The following is a 26960-nucleotide window of genomic DNA, read 5'->3' as shown; positions in this document are numbered from 1 at the left end:
CCTGGCACCACTTAAGGAACCAAGTGTTCTGACTCAACAGATGCAGATTTTCCCACTAAGCAAAGTGGGGTTTTTTTTTTAGTTCTGGGTTTTTTTTCAACCCTTACCAGCTCTAGAGCTAACGTGCTACAAACACCAGCACTAATGCATTACTCTCACTTCTGGACAGAACACACAACAGCAGCTTAACTTAACCATGCTGTAGATTCCTGTTTGCGGTTGAGTTAGATGACATCCATCTTATGGAGATGTGTAATGCTATACAGGCTGTTTTACATTTTCAAGAGTTTAAAAGCATCCCAGAAAACAAAGCTGAACCAATGACTGTCTTCAGCTTTAAAAAGCAAGATGACAGAGCTCTGCAGAGTTGACTCAGTAGTCCATAATAACCTTTAACATCTTCTATGCTGCTTTCCTGGACAGTCCTGATAGGAGCCCATGAAAATAAACACAGTAAACAGGTAAAACATGAGACAGGCCCTTTGGCTGAGAAAACAATAATCCTAGAATGTCCTGGGTTGAAAAGGACCACACTGACCATCCAGTTCCAGCTCCCTGCCATGTGCAGGGTCACCAACTATGAGACCAGGCTGCCCAGAGCCACATCCAGCCTGGCCTTGAATGCCTGCAGGGATGGGGCACCCACAGCCTCCTTGGGCAACCTGTTCCAGTGCGTCACCACCCTCTGGGTGAAAAACTGCCTCCTAAGATCCAACCTAAACCTCCCCTGTCTCAGTTCAAGACCATTCCCATAATTTCCATAATAAAGAAGCTCTGTCTTCCAAATACCCTGCAGACTGAATGCACAGATACAAGCCTATGGACAACTAAAAATGCTGATCTGCACAATCAAGTTCCACTACAAGAATGCATGTTTTTCCTTGGCATTTTAAAGCCTTCACCCTAGCAATGCACACTGCTTACACTTACAATGGATTACAGTACAACCATTTCTAAAATTATTCTTCAATTAACAAGAAAAATGCAAGGATTACTTTTAATTACACCACATTTTGCTGTTGCTGTTGGTAAAGACACAAGAATGCTTCATATGAAGCAGTGCACTGCAAGAACATGAAGTTTATGAAGGAAGGAAAGCTTCCAAGGCTAAATCAGGAGCAAATTTCTTAACTAACAGTCTGCATTTACCATTCACAAAAACAACAAACTCCTCCCTTGTTTGGTTGTTTTGTTTTGTTTTTCCCTTTGTCTTGTTTGTTTTGTAGCTTACGCCACTAAATAAAGCCAGGACTACAAGCATTCAAAACACAGGAAGAGGAGAACCACTGAGAGCTGGAGACATCCAGAATCTTCCCATTGCGCCCTCAGGGCACCGCCATCCCCTCTGAAAGCACCCATATCTTCCAGAAGGCCACAAGCCGCCTTCCAGCTCATACAGCACACAAAGAACTTTTATCCCCCCATTGACTGCAACTATCTGGAGTATGAAAATGCCATTGGAGATAGCATTGAGATCTGTCTTACCCATAACAGGCTCAGGACATCACTCCTTCGCCACTGCAGCAAGTCACTGCTCCTCCTGGCAAGCTACTCCAAAGAAACATGCAAGGACGAACGCTGCCCCAGTGTCAGCAGCCTTAATTACCTTTTTCCATTGCTTCACCGTGTGACAATCAGCATTTAGCACTATTAGCTTTTCATGAAGGTTAAAAATAAATACTCATTTTCGAGATATCACAGAAGTATGTTGTGCCTATTCTTAGCTCCACCACCAAGCCAGGCTGCGAGGCCCAGACCCAAGAAATGAACAGGCACGCATGCAGAACCAGAAAGCAGCACCAGCAGGGAGCAGGCAACCAATTACACAGGACAGGAATCAGTGTATCGGGACCTTCCTTCTTGCAGATCTCACAACTGGGGAGATCCAATTTAACTGTTTGATTACACATTTTAAGCTTCTATTTTTAAAATAAAAGCGACCTTTGCACCGAGGATGAGCTAAGCCTCTTAGTGCAAACATATCTACTTTTGTCTAGTTTATCCTGTAGTCTTAAGGGCTTACATCTTTGAACGTGTCCAAGATCAAATAAAGAACCAAGTAAAAAGATGAAAAAATAAATTACTACACTGGCTACGAGCAACAGATGTTGGTTTCCATTGCAGTCCTTTGGCATCTCACCAGCAGCACAGAGCAGCGTCCTGCTTCAGACGACAAGGTTTTACTTTGCAAACTCCTGTTAAAACAGAATGGCTCAACACGTTTCCATTAAGAATGAACACAGCAACACAGATCCTCCTTTCTCATAAGGATCGGTAGCCGGTTTAAGTATGTAACTAACACCCAAAACTAAGTGACAGCCCAGCAGATATCTGCCTATCACATCCATCCACTAAAGATTTCTTCTAATTCTATACTCTAATTCTTCCAAAACATGATCACCTCACCTTCATTTTTTAACAAGAGGCCTTCATTTCAATGCATAGCAAACTATTTCTCTTAGAAGAATCACTCTGAATATTATTGCTTTTAAGAAAGGAAAAGGTACATTGCTAGGCAGAAAACCCCTCAGTTCAGTCCTTCTCCACGTCATAAAGGCTCCTGTACAAGCACGTTGACTGCAAGTCACAAATAGAAGGCAGATAGCAAGGAGCAGTCACTCCATATAGGGAGAAGGAAAACCAGCATGTTTATGCATGTTTAATAGCACATCTGAGCATTACTCTACTCCATATGACATTTCTCATTCTCAGGGAATGTGGTTTTTAAGGTTGCTTTTTGTCTGAACCCACTGGATACCTCTGTAAGCCAAGGGGGGCTACAACACCTTACTGTGTGAGGCCAACTTACCACTTGTTTTCAATAAGAGTGTCAGTTTTTGTAGGTAGACATACACAGCACAGTGCAAACCTATTGCTTTTATCGCCTCCTGCTTTACTTGTTCAATTCGGTCAACTAAAAGCAGAAACTGGGCCTCTGTGCATGCACTGCACACTTCCTTCACTGAAAGATTTCAGTGATAAGGCAGTTAGAAAAGTGAGTAGGAACTGTTAGTGGGAGATTCTCAAACAGTTTCAAGCAGATTTTGTTTTGTCTTCAAAATAACCAGACAACTGGAATCTGCCTCAGTGCTCCTTAAATAACTGACTTTTGTTTGCTCCTCTTTCTTAAATTCATTGTGTTTAAAACCAAGTGAGGGTGATGGTTGGTTTGGAGCTGCCAGTCATTCATTCTGAAAGCCAGACCTGTAAGAACAGGCAAATCCCATGGCAAAAAGCAAACTAAGCACAGCAGAAGCTGCATGGCAAGGCTGGCTGTGCTCACTGTGTCACAGGCAGTGGAATATGTCAGCACTGAGACTGATTAAACCTTGCTATGAACGACTCAAAACACACAGGGAGGAATTGCCATTAAGTAAAATAAGAACGGTTATCTCTGTCCAGTAAATAAGCACAGAACACAGACCCCTGAAGCAGTTACTAATAGCACACCATGTAGCCTACCTGCATGTTATTCAATTCAGTTCTAGATCTGCAATGTTCTTTTCTCCTCCCAAAACTGAATGGTAGCTCACTAAGCATACAGCATATATGGAGACAAAGATAGGCCTCTCCCACCCACCTCAGCCTTCCTTCCCTCTTGCACCTATCTAACAGCCAGCTTCCCTCGTGTTCCTGCAGCTGCTAATCCGCCTTGCACCAAAGCACTCAGCCTGTTGGTAGGCCTCCAGCTGCACTCCCAGTTGTTCACATTTCCTTTTCCAGACGAGTCAGACCGCTGAGCACTTGCATTTGCAAAAAAACAAGTCTCACTTTTTGTATAGAAAACAGCTCTCCAAAGTCACAGGGGACCATTCACCAACAGCCTGACCTCCAGCTATTAAGAAGAGACACGTCTCTACCAGGTTTCAAAGGACACTCACACAACTCTTAGGAATTTTGAGCCAGTTCTCAGCCAAGCACAGAACGCAGAGCTGGGCCCAGATTCTGGCAGTGTATTTATAGCACAGCCACAACTGACTCCTGAATTCACACGCAGTGCAAACACAAGTAATTTCACATGCAGCGGAGTAGATGCAATGTTAAGTTCTCCCAGTGCCCTGACTCGTTACCCAATCACTTAGAAGGTCGTATTACAAAGTCATGCAATAACCTAACACAAAAGTTGTAATTCTACGACTCCATCATAAATAATATTCCTCCAGCACCGAGGAAAGGCCGTATCACTGCCAGCAGCCCAAGATCCAAGTCACTGGGGAGCAGGGCACTCCGGTTAAGAAGTCTGCATAAGATCACCACTGTTTTTACCTGGGACTGGAGCAGCATTTGCAACACAACTCCATGAGCAGAGCACAAACAGCAGGACGGGAGGTTTAACTAAATCAAGAGCTAAGTCTTGCTTTCCTTTTCAAAACTCTTTTAGGGAGAGATTTGAGCCCATGACCCATTTATAGAGAAACGTTGCTGTAAACTCCTTCCCTCTTTTCTGCATGGCTGGAAAACAGCACAAGGTTGGGGAAGGAGGGCAGGTGAGAGGACTTTTCCCATCTCTTCTCATACTTGTAGCACCATTAATTCAGGAAAAGCCTAAGAAACTGTCCTAAGATCTTGTCCATTTAAATCCATACATGTGCTCAGGTACAGAAATATATATATATATATTTGCAGAAATGAAGTTCTAATGAAAAGCAACTGAGCAAATACAAAGCAGAAAAAGGCACCACTGTCCGTTACTGACACACCTGCAGCCTCTGAACTGGGACTTTAGGAAAGCAGCATTCTAAGTAACACGCTTGGCCCGTTTTTGATCCCTCCCCCACCTGGTATTCAATTATCAACCACTTTTTGCTCTAGAGGTTGGCACGTCCTGAGTGTACAGCAGGGAGTTTTAATTGAATTACTTTTGACCATTTGCTCCCCAAGTGTGCTCAATACTCAACATGAGAACAGACAACCTGAGTGCAGTGTCACTGACACACCACTAGACTGAGGCAGACACATCTGGTAGCATTCTATTTACAACTGCCATCCACAAAGTGCCTTACCTACAGCACAAACGTAAGGCTGCAGTTCTTATCCCAAGTAACGCACCTTCTTTCCCTTCTAGAGCAACTCACTGACCAACAGAAGTCACAGCCATCCTTCTGCTGACTTGCACAGGGTCTTATCTAATCAGATGACAGCTATCGCAGATTCCTGTTTGTTTCAGCGGTTATTACTACAACCAGGCACCCAGATGTTCATTAGTGAATTACTTTGAGTATAAGGATTTTCTTCATCAGCTCTAAGCACAGCACGTGATAATAATGAGCTGCATTATCACACAGCTCTCCAGCCAGAAGGGTCACTATAATGAACAACCAGTCGTGGAAAGGTTTCTCCCTCAATCCTGAGGCCTGACTGTAAAACACCTGACATGGAACTAGGAAGGAACCCTCAGCACAGGAAATTCAGTTCCCAGGGGTCTGTCAGACATGTTTGTACCCACTTGATGTTTGCATCCACTCACAAACTGGGATTATGAGTGTGCCTTATGTCTTTTAAATAGGTTAAAAAGAGCATACAAAGCAATTTTCCAGGGCAGACCGAGGTGTTCAGGCAAATCTGAAGTTCTTACAGCAGAAATACCATCATTTCTGTTCCCTCTTGTCAAAAAAAAAGGGCAAGACATCAAAGTAATGTAAAGAGGGAAAAATAACATAACAATGTAACAATAACCGAATCACACACACACACACAAAAAAAAACCTTTCCGTTTCCTGGTGAGGTGTTGCTGCTTAAATACTGTTGATGAAAGGAATTGTGATTCCTACCTCCAGAGAGTTAAGTTCCCTTATAATCAAAGGGCAGGGGCACAACAAACACTGCTTTTACCACGACTTTCCCTTGGGAGGCAGGCAGGAACCCACTGTGAGTTTGCACATGGCTTTTTTTCTGGCCTTCACAGCAATCCCTGTGTGCCTGCTGTGTTTGTGGTAACCATGGCCGTCACAGAGGGCTGTGCAGGACAATTCCAACCCTGCCGTGGCACGGATGTTTGCTGTATCACGCTCTGAGTGTGATGTGAGTGCGGTGTGTTTTTCTCTGTGACACCGAGGCCGGGCCATGGCACAGCGTCACCGTTCTCCGTCGGGCCGTGACTCGTGGCGGTGCATGAGGCCGCACCTGGCGCTGCAGGGCGGCACGAGGCCCAGCCCGAGGCCGCAGCCCGGCGGCAGGATGCGGCCCGGCCGTGCTGGGCCCCGCGCTGACACAGGCCCCGACCCACGCTCGGTGCTGCGGCGCGGCCCCGCGGGAGCCACCGCCTTACGGGGGGCGGGCGGGCAACGGCCGCGGGGGCGGAGCGCGGCGGGGCGGTGAATCACGCCGCCGTCCGTCTCCTCCCCCCCCCTCCTCCATCTCAGCAGCGCCCTCAGCCTCTCTCCTCCATACAAAAGCAAAATGTCCGCCATCTTCACCGGCCGCCGCCGGGTCGGCCGGGGCCGCTCCACCTCCACGCGGCGGGCGGCTCCGCGGCGGGGCCGGGACGGCGACAAGGGGCGGCGGGGAGGGGGGGGCTGCGTTACCTTGATGCAGTAGGGCGGCTCGTCGAAGGTAACCAGCATGTACCTGTCGCCGCGGCTGGCCGGGTCCCGGGCCCGCAGCTGGGGAGAGAGCGGAGAGAGACGGCGTGTGAGCGGGAGGACGGGGCGGGACGGGGCGGCGGCTCCGGGCCCATCAACTCACTCACCTTCATGAAGATCTCCACGGCGCCCTTGGCCACGTCCAGGTAGCTGGTGCCGAGGTACGCCCGCTGGTTCATGGAGGCGGACGTGTCTATGAGGAAGAGGAGGATCGGCATGGTCCAGGCACGGCGCCGGGCACCCCGTGTGCAGTGGGAGGGGGCAGCGGCTCTGGGCTCTCGGCTCACCGCCCCCGGCCGCCTCCGGTCCGCTCGGTCCGGCCGCCGCGCGGTTCTGAGCCGCTGTGTTCGCCGAGACTCAACTTCTCTCCCCTCAGCTTCCACCAGCACCATGTGACCAGCGCGCACGCCATTGGCTGCGAATTATACCCTTATTTGCATATTCATGAGGAAGGGGGCGGGGCGAGGAGGGAGGCGCCAGAGGAGCACTGCGCGTGCGCAAACCTGTCAGCCCGCCACGCCTCTCTGCGGGGTTCCCCGCCCCTCGCTCCAGGGGCTGCCCCGCCCGGCCCGGCCCAACATGGCGGCGGGGGGAGCTCGGGGACGGCCCGGCAGGACAAGGTTGGTGTGGGCTGCGGCCTGCACTCGACGGCTCCTCGCTCGAATAATGAGGCACAGTTCTCTTGTTTCTCATTGAGCAATAGTTATTTCACAACGCCGCAGGTGAACGCTACGATGATCTCCATTGCAAAGCATTGCGAAATGCGAAGGTTGGTAAAGATATCGAAGCAATGTAAAGCAGGGTAATTCAGGGATGTACTCGTTCTTTGTGATTGTAGAAATGAGCAGGGATTTTGCAGGAAGGGGTTTGTTTTAAAAGCTCCTGCAGGTATGTTACACATCACAGTATCAAAGTGTTTAATTGCTGTGTGCTCTAAGTGCATTAATTAATAGTTGAGAAGCAGCTGATTTTGAAACCAAGTGCTGTCACACTCTCCATTCCATTATCTGGGCCCCCTCTGGAAGTTACGTATCTGTGACCACAACCGTGTTCAGAGTTTCTGAATGTCAGCAATCAGAGCAGAAACTGCAGGAGAGATAAAGAGATCAATCACTGGAGGTAAGTATTGGTGCATATCGATGGAGCCCGACTGCAGGAACGGGATTTGAATCTCCACAGATAAGGCAAAAAATGCTGATAGCATAATTTTTGTGTCAGTCTGGAAAGACGGCTCCTAGATAGGAATAGATTTGCTAAGGCCCAAATGGAAAGTAAACTATTGGTAGGAGATGCCAGCTAATATTCCCGCACTGAGAACTTGATGAGGCCACCTTTGCATTTCTCTCACATCAACCAGATGAAGTCAGAGACTAACTTTTGATTCCAGCTGATCTCAGCCAATTCGAACTGGCAATCCAGGGGCCTCACGTCCTCCAGTGTCCTCGAGCCGGGCTGCGTCAAATGCTCAACAATTACAAGTTCATACCCTCACATTTTCAACTTGTTTTGGGTTGTTTTTTTTCAGTCCAGACTGCCTGAAACTTGAAAGCCAGTTCTCTCACATTCAGATGTAATATTTAAAGGTCAAGACAAAACACTCTGTTTCTAGTTTCAGAGGATGACCTTTGTAAGGGCAGCAGCAGGCAAGGTTCACATACTCTCCCCTCTCTTGAGGATTCTGGCTTTTGGAGCTTGTTCCTGCTGGATACCACAACAAGCTCCAGTCCAGCAATGCTCTGGGCACCACACAAGGCCTTTACTTAGTTTAACAAGTTTGGGGTGGTTTTCTTTAAGTATAATTACTGAAAATAATGGACCCCACAGTTGCTAACATGAATGAATGCAGTTAGAGCGAGTAGTTCTTTACTACCACTCTATAGAATATGTGTTTTTCAGTGCCAGCTACTTGGCAGCTGTGGTGGCAGACATTTGTTACATTGACAAAGTTCAAAGTATTCTTCATTTTCAACTGAAGTTACGCTGGTTTTGATTTTTTTTGCTCTGATCGTTGAAGGAATTGTCTCTACGTGGAAATGAATCAGAACAGCTACTGCAGGTGAAGCTCCCCTATGATAAAATACCTTGAAATCACTCCTGTGTAGATCTCCCGTCACACAGTAAAAAGCAGCATTGTTTTGTAAGAATGACCAAACAGATCAATTGCACATTTTCCTGCTGTGCCAACAAGTTACTATTTTTCTGTTCCTCATCCTAACACTGCATAACATCTAAGCTGTGCCATCTAACAGGCTTTTAGCTCTAACAGTGCTCCATACTTCTCAACAACACTTCTGTATTGCTTCATCAGTTACCTTGTTTTTTCTCCCCTAGCTACTTTCTTATCTGAAAGAGCAACATACCTGTGAGACTCTGGCCCTGTTCCTCAGGATACAAAGGAACACCAGCTTTGGCACCAATTAGCCATATGAATTTGAGACGTGCTTGATACCTTAGTCAGAAAATATCCATTTAAAATCTGGTTCAACAGCAAAATCCTTCAAACCTCCTTCCACTCCTGCAGCTCCCTGTCTTGGTCTTGTAAAACAGCTGCCCCGATTACTTACTTAAAAAGCTTCAAGCCAGAGCAAAAAAGGTAACTGCGCAATAACTGTAAAAACAATAATGGATCCATGTATGGAGATGTGAAGCCATGACGGCTCAGCCAGCCATCAATCTATACTGTCTCTTTCAGAAACATAAAATAATTCATTTCGATATGAATTTGTGCGCACACAATCTCTAGTAAGATTAAAAATTAAAACCAGCACTAAATAATAACTTCATCCTTCCAAAGCTCTGGTAACTGTATGGCAGGGTGTGAATACAGAAAATTGTATCTGAGATGGCAGAAGCTGAGCAAATTCGAGACCTTTGATATTTTGTGCTATATCGGGGCTAAATCCTCTCACCCCTCAGCAGTTAGCCATCCTTAATCCAGACAATGGAAGAGGACAGACAGTGTGTCACACAGCCCCTTCTGGAAAGAAATAAGAAGCAAACAGGCACAACAACAAAAAGTAGATGAGTATGTGCCAGGATATTGCTCAGCAGCACTTTTTGTTTCCTTTAGGAGTCTGTAAGTACACTGCACCCTTCCACAAACAGTAACTCAGCCCTTCGAGACTTCTGCCCCCTTTCTTTGCTCCATTCTCTTTTCTGTTCTTTTTCCACTAAAGAAAAGTCAGAGTTTGAAAGTCAGTTAACTTTCTACATTTGATGAGCGTGGGTTTGCAGAGTAGAGGACGGTAACTGGAGCTGAGGTGCAAATCCCACATTACTGTGAGCCTTCAGGCTTAGTGTCAGCCTCCCATGGCACCTCAACTTCTTTTCACAGGCTTCAGTGAATTCAAAAATTCCACTCTCAGCTGAAGTATAAGGAATACACAACAGATACATGCCCTGTCTGCAGCCCATTTTCTGCTGATTTATTAACTGTGCATAAATACAGCACTATAACTGTCGTATTTAACCACAAAAAGAGAAAGTTCTATGCTCAGGAAAACACTTCAAGGAACATCTGAGAGTTTCATTAAGTCATGTCATCTCTTCCATGCAGTAAAAGATGCCTTTTAGCGAAGGGGAAGAGTCCAGCCAGCATTGTTTTTTCTCTCTCTCTTTCTCACTCTCACCCCAAACCCACAGTTTTAAGCCTTTGCTGTACATTACAGAGGCCAGGAAGGTGGGCAATCATGCATCTCAGTTCAATGGCTACCATACCAAGGAGATGTGAACCTCCAGCTATGCTCCTTGTCACACAGCCATTCCTAGAAAGCTGCTGCCAGCAGGGCAGCACCAGTGCACAAACACAGCTCCACAAAGCAGACCGAACTGTCCTGTCCTTGGCTCTTTCAGGCAAGAAAGCACAACCCTCAGGCCCTCATAGGGCTGCCAGCTGCTTCCAGCAAAGAGTATCACAGTCCAGAAGGCTCCCGTGTGCCTCTGCAAGGTTTTCATGTGAGCACAGCTGATGCTGCCTGTGGTCCAAAGGTAAAAGACAGATCACCACTACCTGCATAACAGCAGGTACAGTTTAATTTCTATTTTGCTTTAAAGACCAATGAGAAGGCTATGAGGAAGTGATTGATTGCATAAGATGGTGGATCATTTTGCAATAGTGGTAGATAAGCAAAACTCTGACAAAATGTCTCCGAGGAGACGCTCTGAACAGCAAAACATGCAGTAATAAATTTGCAGACAGGCAAGGCTCTCCATATGAGAGCTGATTTCAAAGTCCAACAATCCCTCCAGAGAAGAAACAACATTCAGAAAGTTTGAAGCAATAACAAAAAGCAACAACAAACAAAAGCCATTCTGACTGCTGGAAAAGAAACTGAAACAGTGAGTCTAGCAAGCTGGAGAAATGAGTTACTGTAAACATGAACATGAGAAAAGAGAAATTAGAATACTGCACATAACTGTGCATCTGCAGAGAGAAACAAAACTACATGCTTCAGCTCCGTGCATCTTTGTGATCAAACTGCAAATAGCATCAGATTAAGACCCTGCAAATCTCACTGAGTTTTCCCAACAAAGATTATCGTCTCTTATGCATGCTGGGAGACAGCAGAGAAAAGGAGAAGGATTTCTGGTAGACTGAGGCAGGAGCTGTGTGTACCAGGCAGTCACAGCCACAGCAAGCAGGGGCTGGGAGGCTGGAGGAGCCCTGGGGATGCTCTGACCTGTAGGTGCATTTGAATTGACAGCCAGCCAAGAACTGCATGAAATTCCCTGTTACTTCCTTTTACTGGTCTTATGCTAAGTGTTGCTAAGCTGTACCTGGGAACTGGGCCAAATCAGCTTGGGATCTTTGGATGAAAGGCATTATATTAAAAAAAAAATAAAAATGTGGAGTAGTACCCATGTGGAAAGCAGCAGTATGAACTAAATGTATGTACAAAGTAGCAGGATTTGGTTTTGATTATATTCAGTGAGGCAAAATATAAGATAGACAAAGAATACTCACACAGGTTGGGGGTCTACTCTGAACTGAGAGATTTCACCATAAAGGTAAAGCCACACCTGTTTCATTCCTGGACACAGTTATGACTTTCTATATATTCATGTCTGTCTCGCTCCAATTTAGGAGTGAGGCAAAGGTTCTTTTAATAATGTTATGCCCGGTGTGAGATTAAGAAGAAGAGCATTCAAATGTTGATCCGACCAGTTTATTAGAAATGATAGACAATTGAAGGGATGGGGAAGGGAGAGCGAAGAATATCAAAATTAGGGTGATGGGGAAGGGAAAGTAGGAGATAGAAAAAGGTAGAAAAGAGCAAGAATTACGTTAAAGCGGGGAATAGTCACCTCCTGGATGCAGCAGCGTCCCGTAGCACGTTGTTAACGTTGGTCCAGGGCAAAATAAGCGTAGGGGAGAGCGGCAGCAAAGTAGCAGGCCACAGATCGATGAAACGCAGAGAAGATGGTCAGAGTAGCGAGGTCTCAGGAAGTAGAGTCTCGGGCAGCGAGGTCCCTTGGAGCAGAGTCTCGAGCAGCAATCCCAGAAGAGATAATAGGCAGCAGTAGGACAACGGTGGAGGAATCTGAGGTCAGATACCTAGATACCCTCAAAGGTTCTTCAGCATGCAGGCATCTTCTTCAGCATGCAGGCACTCGCGTAGAGAGGCATCTGATGACAGAAAACCTCCTTGTTTCCGTAGTGAGGCATCTGGTGTCAGAAAACCTCCCAAATTCGGGGTTTGTCCGTGCCCTTTTTATCCTTCTTTCCAGCCTTCGAGACATTTCGGGACGGCTCAGGTCAGAGTCTTGTGATTTCCTCAGAGATGTCAATCTTCCTTGAGATGAGCCAACACGAGAGAAAGACCACTTAAGGGCCATCAGTCCTCAGAGATGGCCATCTTCCTTGAGATAGGCCTACACAAAAGACCACTTAAGGGCCATTGATCAGTATCTTATCTCCCTTTCGTAGCTCCTGGACTTGTCCATCTCCTAAACAAAGGGATTTCTCGAACATTGGTTCCTGTGTGTCTCAGACAAAGGGAGTCCTGGAACCTTGGCCAGGACTTGCCTGAACTTGTCCATTTCAGCAAACTTTGAGACAGTAATGTAAAAAGCATGGCCTCTTACAATGTCTTACCTGCAAGAGAAGTTATCCCTTACAGCTTTCAAAAGTATCTGCAACAGAGCAAGTTTACCCAACCTGGTGGTGCATTCCACATCCTGCCTGCGCCTGATCCAAAGCACACCAGGTTCTACTGCAAGCCTCGGGGAGCCCCAAGTCCTCTACGTACCCACGACTCTGGTTTTGGTTTGTGAGTCACTCTTCAGCCCTCAGCATCATTTCAGTCCATGGGGGAACCACCCACTATCCCCCATAACCACTGAGTTGGGGCACAAGGCAGCATCTCAGAAGAAACATCACTTTAATAGCCCATTGTTATCACCATGCTGTAATATTAACAGCATCGATACATTTGTCACTGTTTAGTTGCCAAGAAAACAAAACTACAACTATACCAACCTCCCTCCCCCCACCCCCCAAAGCTACAACAGAAAACACCGTGTAATGAAAATGCTTATGGTAAAATACAGCACTTCTACATAATGTTTTTTTTTTCCCCTAGAAGAGTTCAGACTTTTATCCTAAAGACTATTTTTCACTGGAGATGGTTAAAGAAGCAGAGAGGATTATCCACATGAAGCACAAGCTTTAGTGCTACGTAAGCTCTCGCTGTTCCTGATACAGACCCTCAACCAGCATCTTCCGTAGCTACCTGGCCTTCCTGCCTGGGTTTCCCCAAGCTGCACAATGACGTGTTTTGTTGCTGTCTCTCCTCACCCTGCCCCCAGTCTGAAAGCCACTCAAAACTGTGCCAAGCCCTCAGTAAAAAGACAAGAAATCAACCCTGCCCTGTAGTTCTCTCTAGCTAATTTCAGACATGATCTAATGAGTGGGTGGTAACCAAACAACAAGGAGGGACAGGAGAGAAAGGCCCAAGAAGCACTGCTGGTGTTAGAAGGAAATGTCTTACCCATGCCAGAGATGCAGCACTTACACTGGACTAAATGAGGAGGGAAAAAAAACCACAACCCCCTACCTCCCCCCCAAAAAAAAACCCACCACCCAACAACCCACACACTCTGCTCTCTGTGTTCCTGTTTAGCTCTGCTGACGTTGCTCAGTACAGCCTGAATTACTGAACTTCCTGATCTCTCAGGTCCCGATTTTGTCACTTCCTTGCACTCACTCAAATTCTGTGTATTAAGCTTGAAGGTTTGTTGGCAGCAAAGGAGGACTTCAGATCCAGACATTTCTCCTGTTTACTTGCCGTGTGCTCTTATCTACTTCAGCATATGAATGCAACCTCAAACTGGAGAGATTTACAAGAACAGTTTTCTCTTCCTGTCAGAAACTTTTGGCAACTTCTAGGAGCTGAAGGCTAATTATTTTGGCATAAAAGAGGCACCAAATAATCTTTTTAACTGTAGCATTCCTGTATAAGGTTTCCTCAGCACTTTCACCTGAGAGAAAGAAGAAAGAGAGCAGTAATAGAAAGTCCACTTTTGAGGTACAGAACAGCTTCACTACAAGAAGAAATTAAATAGGCAAGAGCTCTTCAGAAAATAAGATGACTGCAGGGAAAAGTGATAGCAGTCTATAAAATCCTGCATGGAGAAGGCAGATGCAGAGTAATTGTTTGCTTTCTCTTCTAGTATAAAAGCTGAGGGAGCATCCAACAAAATCATTAATGCGGCTGGATTAAAACAAACACACCCCAAAGAAGGTACTCCTTCACACAGTCCGTCATTACGCAGTGGCAGTCATTGCTTTGAAGGATTGTGGAGACTGAAAATGGATTTTATAAGACATTACACAAGTTCGTGGGCAGTGTGATCAACAGCAAATAAATACAGGAGGTAAGATGAAACTTCTGGGTTTTCCCAGAACCTTTACTGCACTGATCTCCCAAAGCAAAAGAAAACAACAAACTCCACCTTGAAGCCATTAAGTTTCATTTTTCAAAAGTAACTTCAATAAAAGATTTCATATGCATCAATTCTAAGAGACGATCGTGATTTTGCCCACCGTTTTTTAAGATGCCGTAATAACTCCAGTTCTCTTCCAAACAATTTCAGAACAGTCAGAAACGTTTTCAAACGTTAATCACTCCCTATTCAACTCAATCCATTGTGTTTGCAAGGAAAATCCAACTGACCTGGGAATTTGTGCCAGCCGTTTTCCATATCACGTCATGCTCATTCATCACCCCAGTGCTTCTCCAGCTTTGCACAATGTATGTTCTGTAGTAGCCTCGTGCCAATGACAGGCAGCTCATCCCTTACTCCCAAGCATCCCCATCCTTTCTTCTTGCTCCTTTCAACACCCCTTCTCCTTTCCTTATAACATATACACCTTCTGCTCCCTCTTTTTACTACTCTGCAGCAAGGCAAAAAAGAAATGGAGCAGAAAGCAGCAGAGTGGGAGAGAGGACAGGATATGGTGGGTGATCAATGTGAGGCACAGACTTTATGTATGTATAAAGGAAACAGGACTGAAGATTCAAGAAGGAAGATCACAAAAACCTAACGATGGCCCAGCACAGCAGAAGTTTGTGATAAGCCACTGATAATTCAAGGTTTCCAGAGCATTTGTATTCTCAGCTTTGGATCTCACTGAACAAAAAATACAACGTAAGTGGTACTTGCAGTAAGACAAAGGTGTCCTAAATTACCCAGCACTGCTGCAGCTTGGTTCTCCTGGGATGAGAGTCACTAATACTGGACTGTGCCCTTCAAGGTTTAATAACTCAGTCCTTGTGATTTGGAGATTTCTACCAGGACCACACAGCCCCTTTGCCCTCTTCCTCAGTTCCCACTTGTATTAAGTAACACAGGCAGAAGAGAAATTAAAACTGCAGGAAAATATGAGTATTAAAGTAAAAGAGGGAAAAAGATACTTGGAAAAAGTAGTGATGAAAAATGTAGAACTGAAGTCAAACAAACACACAGAGAACCAAAGTTCTAACAAGATGCCTTTAGAAAGAGCCAGAATTACACAAGATATATAAATTATTCAACTAAAATCATAATTACACTTCAATAGATATAACTGGAGCTTACCTGAACCACGTGGCAAGCACTGTCACCTTATATATCTAAAATGAGCAGAAAGATACAAGTGAACTTTTTCAATTTAAAAATCAGCACCAGTGAGGGCTTTTTTTAGCCATTAGGCTACTCAAAGCAAAAATTAATAACAACATCATTATAACTCGGTGCACAAAAGCAAGTCTGCGGATGATACCAAGCTGAGAGGTGCTGTCAAAACACGGGAAGGAAGGGAAGCCATACAGAGGGACCTGGACAGGCTGGAGAAGTGGGCCTCTGTTAACATAATGAGGTTCAATAAGGCCAAGGGCAGGGTGCTGCACTTGGGTTGCGGCAACCCCAGGTATTTATACAAACTGGGGGAAGATCTCCCACCCTGTGGAGAGGGGACTGGGGGTTCTGCTGGACAAGAAGCTGGATATGAGCTGGCAGTGTGTGTTTGCAGCCTGGAAGGCCAACTGTGTTCTGGGCTGCATTAAAAAAGAGGTGGCCAGCAAGGAGAGGGAGGTGATTGTCCGCCCCTACTCAGCACTTGTGAAGCCCCGTCTGCAGTGCTGCATCCAGGCCTGGGGCCCCCAATGCAGGAAGGATGTGGAGCTCTTGGAGCAGGTCCAGAGAAGGCCACTAAGATGGTCAGAGGGATGGGGCACCTCTCCTGTGAGGAAAGGTTGAGGGAACTGGGTTTGTTTAGCTTAGAGAAGGCTCCGGGGAGACCTCGTTGCAGTCTTCCAGTACTTGAAGGGAACCTATAAACAGGAGGGGGAATGGCTGTTTACAAGGGTGGGCAGTGATAGGACAAGCAGGAATGGTTTTAAACTAAGACAGGGGAGGTTTAGGTTGGATATTAGGAGGCAGTTTTTCACCCAGAGGGTGGTGATGCACTGTTCACAGGTTGCCCAAGGAGGCTGTGGATGCCCCATCCCTGCAGGCATTCAAGGCCAGGCTGGATGTGGCTCTGGGCAGCCTGGGCTGCTGGTTGGCGGCCCTGCATATGGTGGGGGGGTTGAAACTAGATGATGATTATGGTCCTTTTCAATGAGGTTTGACTAAGGATATTTTTGCTCTAGGTAGTCTAGCCTGGAACATTCTGAGTTTAATTCTCAGAGTTATCAATCGCTTGAAACTCTGGATTAACCCAGTAAGATCAGGCCCAGCTGTTCTGAAATAGTTAATCAAACAGACATACAAAAGGAGATGAATCCATTGAGGTTTTGGCAGTCAGGGATCCATCTGCAGTGAGATTAAGAGGGCAGCAGGATCCTAAAATGAGGATTTTGTCTGCATTTCTGGTGGAGCAATGAACTGGCAGAAATACTCTGATATTAGCATCCATCACTGAGCATATTCTTCTTCACACGTGGCACAAATTGCTAAATCCAGTACTGCATGAAGAATTGCAGTCCCTGAGATTGAAGAGAGAGCAGGACAGCACCTGTAGTTATGTGGGTTGTGGCTCCTATAGAGAATGCTGCTATGGCCACTGCATTCCTTACTAATTAAATACAGTCCCTTGGCTGCCATTCAATTACCCCTGTAACCCTCCCATGGCTATGTTTGAAAACCTGTGGTCAAACAAGGGATACGTGGAGAGCTTAGAAGGTAAGTAAACTCAAATTTAAAGCCTTGCCGCATACCAGATAAAACCATAATATTTCTCTTACTCATCTACTATTTTCAAAACAAAAGCAGCAGAGGATATCTGTTATCAAGCTGAACTCTTACTTCCCATTTTGCAAAGCTGCACCTTGCTTGTAGAGACTCAGAAGCCTGTCCGATGGCTCCCTGTATCCAGGCTCTGGTACCAGCACGCTCACAGGATCACAAGCTAAGGCAGCTGGTGATGTGGCAAACAGGGAGGGCAGTAAAAGAGGGTAGGGCAGTGTTACAACAGCGCTACAGAAAGCTGCTGCACTTGTTGCAAGTATAATATGTAAACTGTTGGAGTCAGTGCAACTCTTCATTGAAGTACAAAATGAAAATCTCACTTTAAGAATTATTCTTGAAGCACTATACAAAGCTGTCTGTGTACAAGCATTGAGCTCAGCTAATCTTTTAGCCAAAAGAGCTATCTGATTTCATAGACCAGGTCTACACTGTGGCTTCTTTCTCAGATTTTTTTCCCTAACTTCATTAAAATGAATGAAATGAGCTTTAGGGTTTTGCTAACTGTTCCTTCCTACTGAGATTTACTTTCTCATCATAGCCTAATTGTTAGTTTCACAGAGGTACAGAATATATACTTGCTCAACAGGCAGCTGGCAGTGACCGTGTCCTGACTCCTGCCAAAATCCACTTATAGGGATCTAAATAGGTTTGGTAAAAATCCTCACTTTGTGGCCACTCTCCAACAAAGAAAGCATGCAGGCACGACTGTCACAGCCAGGTCTTTCCACAGATCCTGCTTTCTTCTTAATTTTTATTTATTGGTACATAGGAGTTTCCTGTATCATGAGCTGGTAATTGCTTCTGTTACATTTCCAAAAGACATCAGAGGATAACAATATCAGTCACACTGTCACAGAGACCATAAACCAAATTTTAACATGCAACAGAGAAAAAAATCCTGAACCGAGAGTTATCGTAACAAAGCATCTCAGTCCTCCCTCTGAAAACACTATTGCTTATTGCTTCCAAGGTCAATGAAGCTGTAAGCAAACTGATTTTGCAAACCCCATCGTTATACATATGTCAGTGTTCTGAATTGTTAGTTCAGAAGATAACTGAAGAACGATTAGGTTCAGCAGTAGGCAGGCCTCAGATACAGCAGCTGAATGATCTCTCAGTGAGCTTGTGTGGCACTGAGGCCAATCTGCTGCTCCTCCAACAGGTTCCCACACTATCTAATTTTGAGCCAGGGAATTAAACACAACTATTTCCAGGTTCCTCAATGGAGAAAGCATATGAATTTCTGGCTTCAAGGCCTAAGGGCTATTTGCTGTTCCCTCCAGAGGAACAGACCTTTTTCCAGTGGCTTGAGCCTTGGCAGACATCCACCTCAAAATCCTGAGCAGCAAGGAAGAAAGTCAAACACCTGGCCTGAGTTTCTTAGGGCCATGTTAAATCTCAGTATCAACAGACAGGAGGAAGCTCTCTGGATGAGCTTAGATCTGGTCTGGGATCATAACAAAGTGAAAACCTTCTGCCCAACCACAGTTATGGGCATATCAAACAATTAAATTATTTCTTTGTATGGAAGTCAAGCCTTTCATATCTCATCAAAGGCAATAAAGGGATTAAATGGCCAGCAAGACTGAGAATCAGTGATGTGTCTGCATTACTTGTGTACTTGCCAATATTTTGGTTCAGTGACAAACATTAATCCCAACTGTTACCACTCATATAAACAAACACATTCAGTATGATTCCAGTGGTTCAAGTGTTTTATTCTTATTCACAGGGGGAGAAATTAAATCACTAGATTTCAGAGGTACTTTTGTCACTGAAAATGGCAGTTGACTGCTGTTTGCCTCATTTTCTTTATCATTAAAGAAAGCATCATTTTGACTATTGATTACAAGGTTTTTTTGTTATTTTTTTTTCAGAGTTTTTCATACCTATTACATTTCTAACTTAAAGGAGGTGACATTTGCAGCCTGGTTTTAAATGCTTATACACGGCCATAGAGTAAGAATACGACAGAAATTACAGCAGAATCTCTATTTTGTTACTTAGAATAATGAGCTTTAACAACTCTTCAGTGCTGCCTCCCTTACCTGAACAGGAAATCATAAATGCAGGTGGTTCCAGTTTTCACATTATACGACTCCAGCCTTCCTCTTTTGTTGTTGCTCGTTCATCCTTTTTATGTAACTGTTCCCTTAGCTGTGAAAAACATACAGGTTAAGATGACACCGAATTGTATAATTGGGAAGAATTATCAAAGCTGTGGATAAAGTTTAGCAGATTGCCACCCATTCTCCTGATTTTTGGAAGACAAGATGTTAGCAGCATTGTGCTAAGTACAACCACTCCAGTGCACTGCACACAGAATATTTCTGCCATCAAATCTGCTGCCTGTGATTGTGTACACCACAAAGCTATGCAAGGGGGAGCTGCAGTTAAATGGCATATTCTTGCTAATGACTGTACATAGGGCAAAAGGAAGGTCAGACAGCAGTGCTGCTGTGTTCAATAACGTTAGCATCGTGTTTGGGAAAGAAGTAACTCAAAGGCTGCACTAGGCCAGAAATTTGGAGAGGATCTGTGTATCAGTTTGTGCTGGAAACACCTTTACCATCAAAGGGCCACTCTTATGGTAACTGAATCTTTCAAGAAATCAATAACTTTGTCAGATATTCACTTCAGGGGAAAAGCAAAATTTCTGAGAGCATCTGGTGTCACTTCAATATTTTTCCCATCCAAACAATTTTTCAGTATTGAGCCATGCAGCATAGTGCTGATAAATACTGCATATGCCACATTACAGTGCAACAGATTCTAAATTGAAACAAATCTCAATAAATCCATAATGCACATATTTTCCGCAAGTTTCAGTTACGCACCAAATAACCTGCTCAATTCACAGAAGAGAGCTCTCTCCCTCCAGCATTCACTGTGGGATTTCCTGTATTTCCATTTCTCATTGCTGAGCCAGGAGTCAGGTGGGCAAGTCCTGAAAGGAGAACATGGCAGGAAGACTGCTTGCTGTGACAGAAGAGAGTTGCAATTCAGGCTAGAGCTCAAGGCACCCAGCTTTCACCACACTCTCATCTTTCTTAGCTGCCGTCAGTGTGCTCATCAGGCAAAAGTGAGGAGGAGGTGCAAAGCAGCATGTGGAAATGCCAGGTTGCAGCAGGAGAGCTGCTGGGGCCTGCGTAGTGCAGGGGCACAGTGGGCAGCTCTCCCAGCAACTCGCAGCTCCCAGCCTGTGAGCGTGCAGCACGGTGCTGGCAGGTTGCTGCTGAGTGTGTCAGAAGCTCTGAAAGAAAAGCTACCAGCTTCAAACAGTCAGAGAGGCCGTGCTCCTGCAGGGCTGCAGTTAGTCCTCATTTAGCCAACCCCTGCTTTCCCACAGAAATCCCAGCAGCTCGGTTCAGAACCATCCCCTGCCTTGCACTCAAGCAGTACACATACTGCAGAGCTGTGATTGAACCTCAGGGTAGGCCGCAATTCTCCTGCCAGCCCTGGCAGAGACACGGGACTTTTGTGATGTTTCAATGAGTTTCAAAAGGGAGATTCTATCTAAGTGAAAGCTGGTCATAATAGATAAAAAAGACATTAATTTCAAATCATATTCTTTTATGTTTGAGTTTCAGAATAAACATAAATAGCCAGGAGAACAACAAGCAACGTGAAAGAGGATTTATGAATGTGCATGTGAGCCAGTCACAGGTGACCTATGGTGAGTGACACTATAATTTAGCTTTCTATGCAGCTTAAATGAGCACTCAGTTCTGCACCCTTCAATCACAAAGTGGCATTTCATCTCACAAGTAGTTACATTCAGTTCAATAAAAGAAAGAGTTCTCAACAGGAAGAGGCAAAAGTAGGATAAGGCCTCCAAAAAAAAAAAAACCAAACAAACACAAAAAACAGATCAAAAGCATTATTTGAAAAATGAAATATTAATATGGGCAAGGCTTCCAGCTACATGTTTCCTTTGGTATTTGCTCAAGTGAATGTCATACCTCTAGTGGCGGCAGAAGTGAATTACTCAGTGTACTGACAATGGAAAATCCAGGCTGCAGTTCAGCAGTTTCCCCATCTCGGATACAGGTACGCACATACAAAATCCTATATGATTTTTGAGAAATGGCATCTTGAATTCCCATGTCAGTAATTCACACAGCTCAGAGCCTGGAAGTCCAGCAAAAGACACAAGTGGGCTGTTCCAAGTTAAATACTGTAATTCATCCAAGTAAAATGACAGAACACACACCCTGTATTCAGACGTGCCTATGGCTTCTGCTGGTTTCCAAACACGTCTGTCACCTACCCTCAAAAGAAAGGTAAGGTACATTCAAGGTTCATCCCTTCAGGCACGTGGGAGGGCAGACTGCACACTACAGTAGTGCTGGAAGACACATTACCTTACATTTTGGAGTGAGGTGTAAGGCAAGATTGGTGCACGCTGTGACAGTGCGGGGAGCTGTGTCTGTGGACACACATCTCCTCCCAGACCCAGCTGTGTTGACAGAAGAGTCCTCCCTCGGTCTGCCCAGGGGCTTGTGAGCATTGCTTTGCAATAGGTTACCACCCCTCTGATCTGGATATACTTGTTCGAGCACTCCCTAACCTCTTTCAGTGAATATCATCTGGGCCAACAAACACTTCTTACTTAAAATGTTAGGCCATGCTCACACAGACATTTTTTCTTCCCTGCAAAGCAAGTTCCAGCTATTTCTGCTCCCCAGTCTTGGGCTACACTCTTCAACCTCAGCATCCTCCACCCCCACAAATCAGTGCTCTGTTTTCCATATTTTCATCAACTTAAACGGATAGGTTGTAAGTTGGATTCCTTCCATGCCCCCCAACTCACTTAACTAAATGTTAAGATCTGTGCTGACACAATGGTGGATATGAGAAGCTGTTGGAAAAAATGGCCATGAGGTCTCCAGGTCAGATTTGTCCAGAGGAGAAATGTTTGCAGAGCCATGGCCCTTTGCATTTGGCCCTGGGAAATGACAAGATTTATTTTACAATCACGTCACAAACTATCTGAATCTCCTGTCAATGTCACGCTCTCCAGATCCATCAAACTCAATAAGATCTTTACAGTCAAAGCTCCTTATGGCCTGAGCCTTAGCGTAAGTAATTGAGGCTGTGGCTATTGGTGAGCTGTGTATTCCCATACATGGTTCAGAATTCACTGAAGGCATGCTGCTGCTGAAGCCTTGGAGCTACAGGACTCACAACAGTACCAGGGGGTAGAAATAAGCTCTAACCCCCATGTATACAGTTTGGCACAGGTAGCGTCTGTGCTGATAGTGTCCTCTTCAAGTCACGTCTGAAGATCATCTAGGCCATAAACCTCACAAACTGTTGGCAAATACCAAATCTGGAAGCTTTCTGAATTTCCAAATCAGAGATAACTCCAGCCCATATGCCTCCTAGATTTCTAATTTCTGTCATGTGTTCACCATGTACCAAAAGGTTTCACTAACGAAGCACAAAAGCTACCTGCTATCAGCAACAACAGGATCTTGTTCTCCTCTGCCAGCCTTTTAAAAATCCTCTGTCCTGCTGACCTTAATAAAGAAAGAGTTCAATAGCAAAGATGTGTGGTTTCCAGAAATACTGCCAGCAGAGCTCCACGCAGTAGACCAGAAAACATCTCAGTTCCATGCTCAAGAAACGGAGCGTGTGATGTGAAGAGTCCTTCAGAAAGTAGCTAGGATCAGAAAGAGAAGGAAAAATGGTACTTGAGGTCAACATTTAAAGACAAATCTACATATCTACACAGGCACTTGCCAGCAGGATAGCGGAGCCCTCAGTAAGGCTGCCCTGCCTCCCCACTGTACAGCTGCACAAAGACTTAATAAGTTGCACACGTAGAAAGCCTGAACAGTGGAGGTGTGGAATGGATTGCACTAAGAGTGAAGCCGTTAATAAGATTTGTAGAGCAATGTTTTTTATGTTAATCTCTAAAGAGTTTGCTTTTGTAACATTTAACTGATAAGCATATAATCTAGTTTTAATTTAATCTCTGCAGGTGTTTCCCAATGGTAAATGTTAAATTTTTATTGCTTCCTTAGGCAGCAATAATAGGGAAAATCTCTTTAAAGCTCCTCCTGTCCATTTGTATGCAGATAGCATCATATTTTATAATAACTGTAAATCTGTCAGGAGAGCCTCTTTCTTTTGAGATGACATTATAAGTGTCAACCCTGAAGTAAACATATTTGGAAGGAAAATGAAGTAGAGATGTTATTAAAGGTCTAATGAAACAACCGTAACTGCTTATTTCCAAGAGCTGCATGCACACATCCTTGGAAGAAGCAGAGCCCATGCCGAGTTTGCAGCTTTTTGATGAGCAGGACAATGGAGATTCTCAGCAGGGTCCTACAGACAACACAGAAATAGATCCTACACTTCATAAAGATGATGACTATCTATAAAACCCTCAATGATTGCTCTCTCTGAGGTTTCTAAATGATTATAAATATCACGGTGTCTAAGAACCAATTATGGCTTCTTTTATACAGCTTCACAGAACAAAGGATATGTCAAGAACTCCAGCTTCAATAAGCATAAGCTCAGACACCAAGTACAAAGAAACGAATCTTGATACCTGTCTGAAATAAGACTTGGGGCAAAATTCACTCAACATAAGACCTGAGTGAGAGTTAAATGAATGTTTAGATCTTACGCCGGCTTTACTCTCAAGAATGAGCATGCACGAAACCTGCCCTTCTTTAACTTACAGTATGTTGAAGCGAGCTGTGCTTTAGGCAACCGTTTTGCCAAATCACTGTATCCTCTCTGAAGGAAATACAGCATTCTGGCACGCTGTACTCACCAGAGGAATGTCACGGGGGCCATTAGTAGAGGCACAGAGCTAAGGTAAAGGACTTCTATGCTAGTACTGGCTTGCTTCCAAGCAGTTTGGAGCACGGGCAGTTGAGAGCTTTCAGATGTCTTTACTCTCCTGTATAGACATGCCATGAAAGGGATTACACTTTAACAGAGGTTTAGGTATTTCCTCAACGGCGCTTAGATATGTGGCTCCCAAGGTCCACATTATTAGTCATAAAAACAAACACTGTAACCCCTGACACAAAAAATACATGCTAGTACATTGAAGTCCCAAGTGACATAGAAGGGGAATGCAGCACGCTGCCACTGAGGGCTGGAAATTGCAAAAGCTGCCTCAGAAGCGAGTAAAAAAACAATAGCCAAAACTTTTAATGGGTGATTTAATGCTAGAAGAACTGTTTGGACAGTATAGGTTGAGCAATTCTTACTTTCATTTTAAGTGAGAACATTTATGCTGCTTTAAGGTGGTAGTTTTGATGTACTGGGTTTTGTTTTCTTCTGAGAGCCTTTTAAATGAAACAGATACCTTTTATGGAGCTGCTTGTTTTCCGGGTTGTTTTCTTTTATAAGGCGGTATTAACTAGAAAACTCCAAACACTGCCTACAGAAAGACAAGATAAAAACAACACAACATGGGTGTGAATGGAAATAATGCAGATACGTCACCCCATTTCCTGAGGTATTTGAAAGGCCAAGTGGATTCGCAATCCTGTGCCACAGAGAAGGGAACTGTCAAGGAAAACAAAATCCACAGGGGGAATGGGGCATTAATGCTGCTTTTCTCACAACTTCAGAAAAGCTCCACAACAAATGAGTTTAGAATCTCCCTTATAAAGTATTTCAACAGATGGATAATCACCACAGCAACCAAAAACACTTCCAGAGAAGTCATTCAGGAGGATTCCGTATGTGCTGACTCCGGTCTCAGGTTTCTGGCTGCAAGCGGGCAATATTTTACGTAACAAAGACAAGCCAGTGTTTTTAGGTAACTCGCAGCGGTTTCCAAGGTAGGTAGAAAATCAAGAGGACCAAACATAAGCTGCAGGAACAGAGGTGGTTTTTTTTAACTCCTCCAATGACACTTACAGTGCACTTAGTGACCTGACAAGCTTGTTGCATATTCACTGCTGCATCTCACGTCACCGTTCCCTTGAATCTGTATTTCTGACTTCCTCCTCATCCATGTATTTTCCTCTCTTTTTCCTCTGCCTAACCAGCACTGCGACAAGGACTGCAGCCTCAGTCTGCCTCTGATCCAGAACACGGTTATTCTGGCAAAATAAACTGAAAAGGAGAAATTGAAAGAAACAATAATCTGACAATAAAGAACTTTGCACGGCTCTGTGAGATAATTCTCATTGCTGCCACATACGGCAGTAGTCTCCATTTTCCACATCTCAGATGAGCAGCATACAGACAACACACGGCACTCCTTACAATACTCTTTTCAATCTAAGTACTGGGCATTGCTGGCAAGGCAGCGAGAAGAGAGGCAGGACTGTATCAGTCTGGATTTGGGCATGGTCCACACTAAAACCTCTGCATCGGTGAGCAGTATTTTTATATGCGTCAGTGCTGGTTAAACAGCAGCAGCACATCCATACATTCACTAATGTGCTGGATGAAAGACAATCTCTCTCAAGGGCCCGCTATTGCAAAACCGTCAGCAACGTGGGGTGTGTGCATCAGGCACAGCAAACAAGGACGGGACGCTGACTCCTTCTCAGACGTACACAACAGCTTTCACATTTAATTGGAGTTATGCAGGGCTTTTAAGATACCAAAATAACCCCAAACAAAGCCCAGCGATAGGTGAGTGGACAAGGAGGAGCCCGATGTGATTTCTGATAGTCAACAAGCGGTCAGCAGGGTGTGAACGCTATTAAAAGTGTGCCAGGAAAAACAACCAAAGCTGAGTGCTGGGAGACCAAAAACGAGCTGTCAAATAAAGCCAAAGTCTGTAAATCAGTTTAAAAACAGTGATCCCAGCTTATTTTTAAGCATTTAGAAACATGATTTGATTGAAACTTGTCAAGGCACAAAATAAACTGCCAGCTTTCACTGCACAGACTCCCAAAAACTGACAGGATTATAATTTCTATATGTATTTCAACTGTAATATGAAGTAATTTGTGGCTGTAATACTTCTTAATGAGCTACAAGCAACACTGAGGCCTGCGTTAGTATCTGATGAGCATTAACACACATCGGCTCAGCTGCAAAATGAGTGATTTCCTTTTAGTTCACCTCCCATGGCTTTAAACAGACAGAATACGTTACTTTCTGCCCTGTGTTGCTTCATAATGTGCAATGCCAATGGCTGCTGTTTGTTCCATGCATTGCTTCACCCCAAGGCAAGCTGTGCTAACGGGTCAAACACTGACAGCCCTGCAGGCTTAATGTACATCTTCATTATTCACCTGGCCCGCAATGAACACACTGCAGCGCCCATCTTACAGCTGAAGTGACCCCACACAGTGGCTGTGGGGCTGTATTCCTGCGCTAGGAAACCCAAAGCGGAATAAAAACAAAGGTGAGAACGGACAGTGCGTAAACGGAGCCGAAGTCCACACGGAGCTGAACAAAAAGCAGGCCTCTATGTAAATAAAGGAATACAGGACTAACGTCAGAGCAGAACGGCTCACGGGATCCACGCGTCACTTCAGGCGTTGTGCTGTATGGCGGCATGAGGGAACTGGGGAGAGGAAAAACACCCCCAGAACAGCCACAACGAGCACCTCGCACTGCCACACCGACCGACCGACCGACCGACGGACTGACTGACGGACATGGCGGCGAGGGGCGGGAGCGAGGGGCGGGCCCTGCTGACGTCTCGCG

The 26960-nt window shown here is 44.9% G+C and overlaps 1 protein-coding gene and 1 long non-coding RNA gene across 24 annotated transcripts in view; both read right to left on the bottom strand.

The window, feature by feature from the left end:
* LOC107312689 (integrator complex subunit 6-like) overlaps nt 1-7008 on the bottom strand; it is a 29863-nt gene extending 22855 nt beyond the window's left edge. For 7 of the 10 annotated variants that reach the window (XR_001554551.3, XR_001554552.3, XR_014945633.1 and 4 more), the window contains exons 1-2: nt 6689-6918; nt 6525-6602 (exon numbers count right to left, since the gene is read on the bottom strand). Coding sequence is in view for 6 of the 10 variants with exons in the window: in XM_015860325.3 (XP_015715811.2) it covers nt 6525-6602; nt 6689-6799 (189 nt within the window). In the remaining 4 variants the exon portion in view is untranslated. The other 3 variants (XM_085546065.1, XM_085546061.1, XM_085546062.1) reach the window with 3 other exon arrangements.
* Nucleotides 7009-11730: 4722 nt separating this feature from the next.
* On the bottom strand, nt 11731-26936 carry LOC107312693 (uncharacterized). Of its 14 annotated transcripts, XR_014945655.1 has the most exons (11): nt 26543-26911; nt 25209-25406; nt 24551-24723; nt 24106-24234; nt 22767-22977; nt 21275-21443; nt 20150-20259; nt 19361-19469; nt 17370-17481; nt 15660-15694; nt 11731-12675 (listed from the first exon to the last, which is right to left on the bottom strand). It is a non-coding gene; the product is annotated as an uncharacterized LOC107312693 (long non-coding RNA). The 14 variants fall into 14 exon arrangements; XR_014945645.1 differs by lacking the exon at nt 25209-25406 and having other exon boundaries at nt 24649-24723; nt 26748-26926; XR_014945646.1 differs by lacking the exons at nt 11731-12675; nt 25209-25406 and adding an exon at nt 13929-14060 and having other exon boundaries at nt 24649-24723; nt 26748-26926.
* Between the last annotated feature and the right edge of the window lie 24 nt (nt 26937-26960).

The sequence above is a fragment of the Coturnix japonica genome, chromosome 4, assembly GCF_054131305.1.
Source record: "Coturnix japonica strain WE chromosome 4, WE-NBRP24, whole genome shotgun sequence".
NCBI lineage: Eukaryota > Metazoa > Chordata > Aves > Galliformes > Phasianidae > Coturnix > Coturnix japonica.
This window is presented reverse-complemented; position numbering and strand designations above follow the sequence as displayed.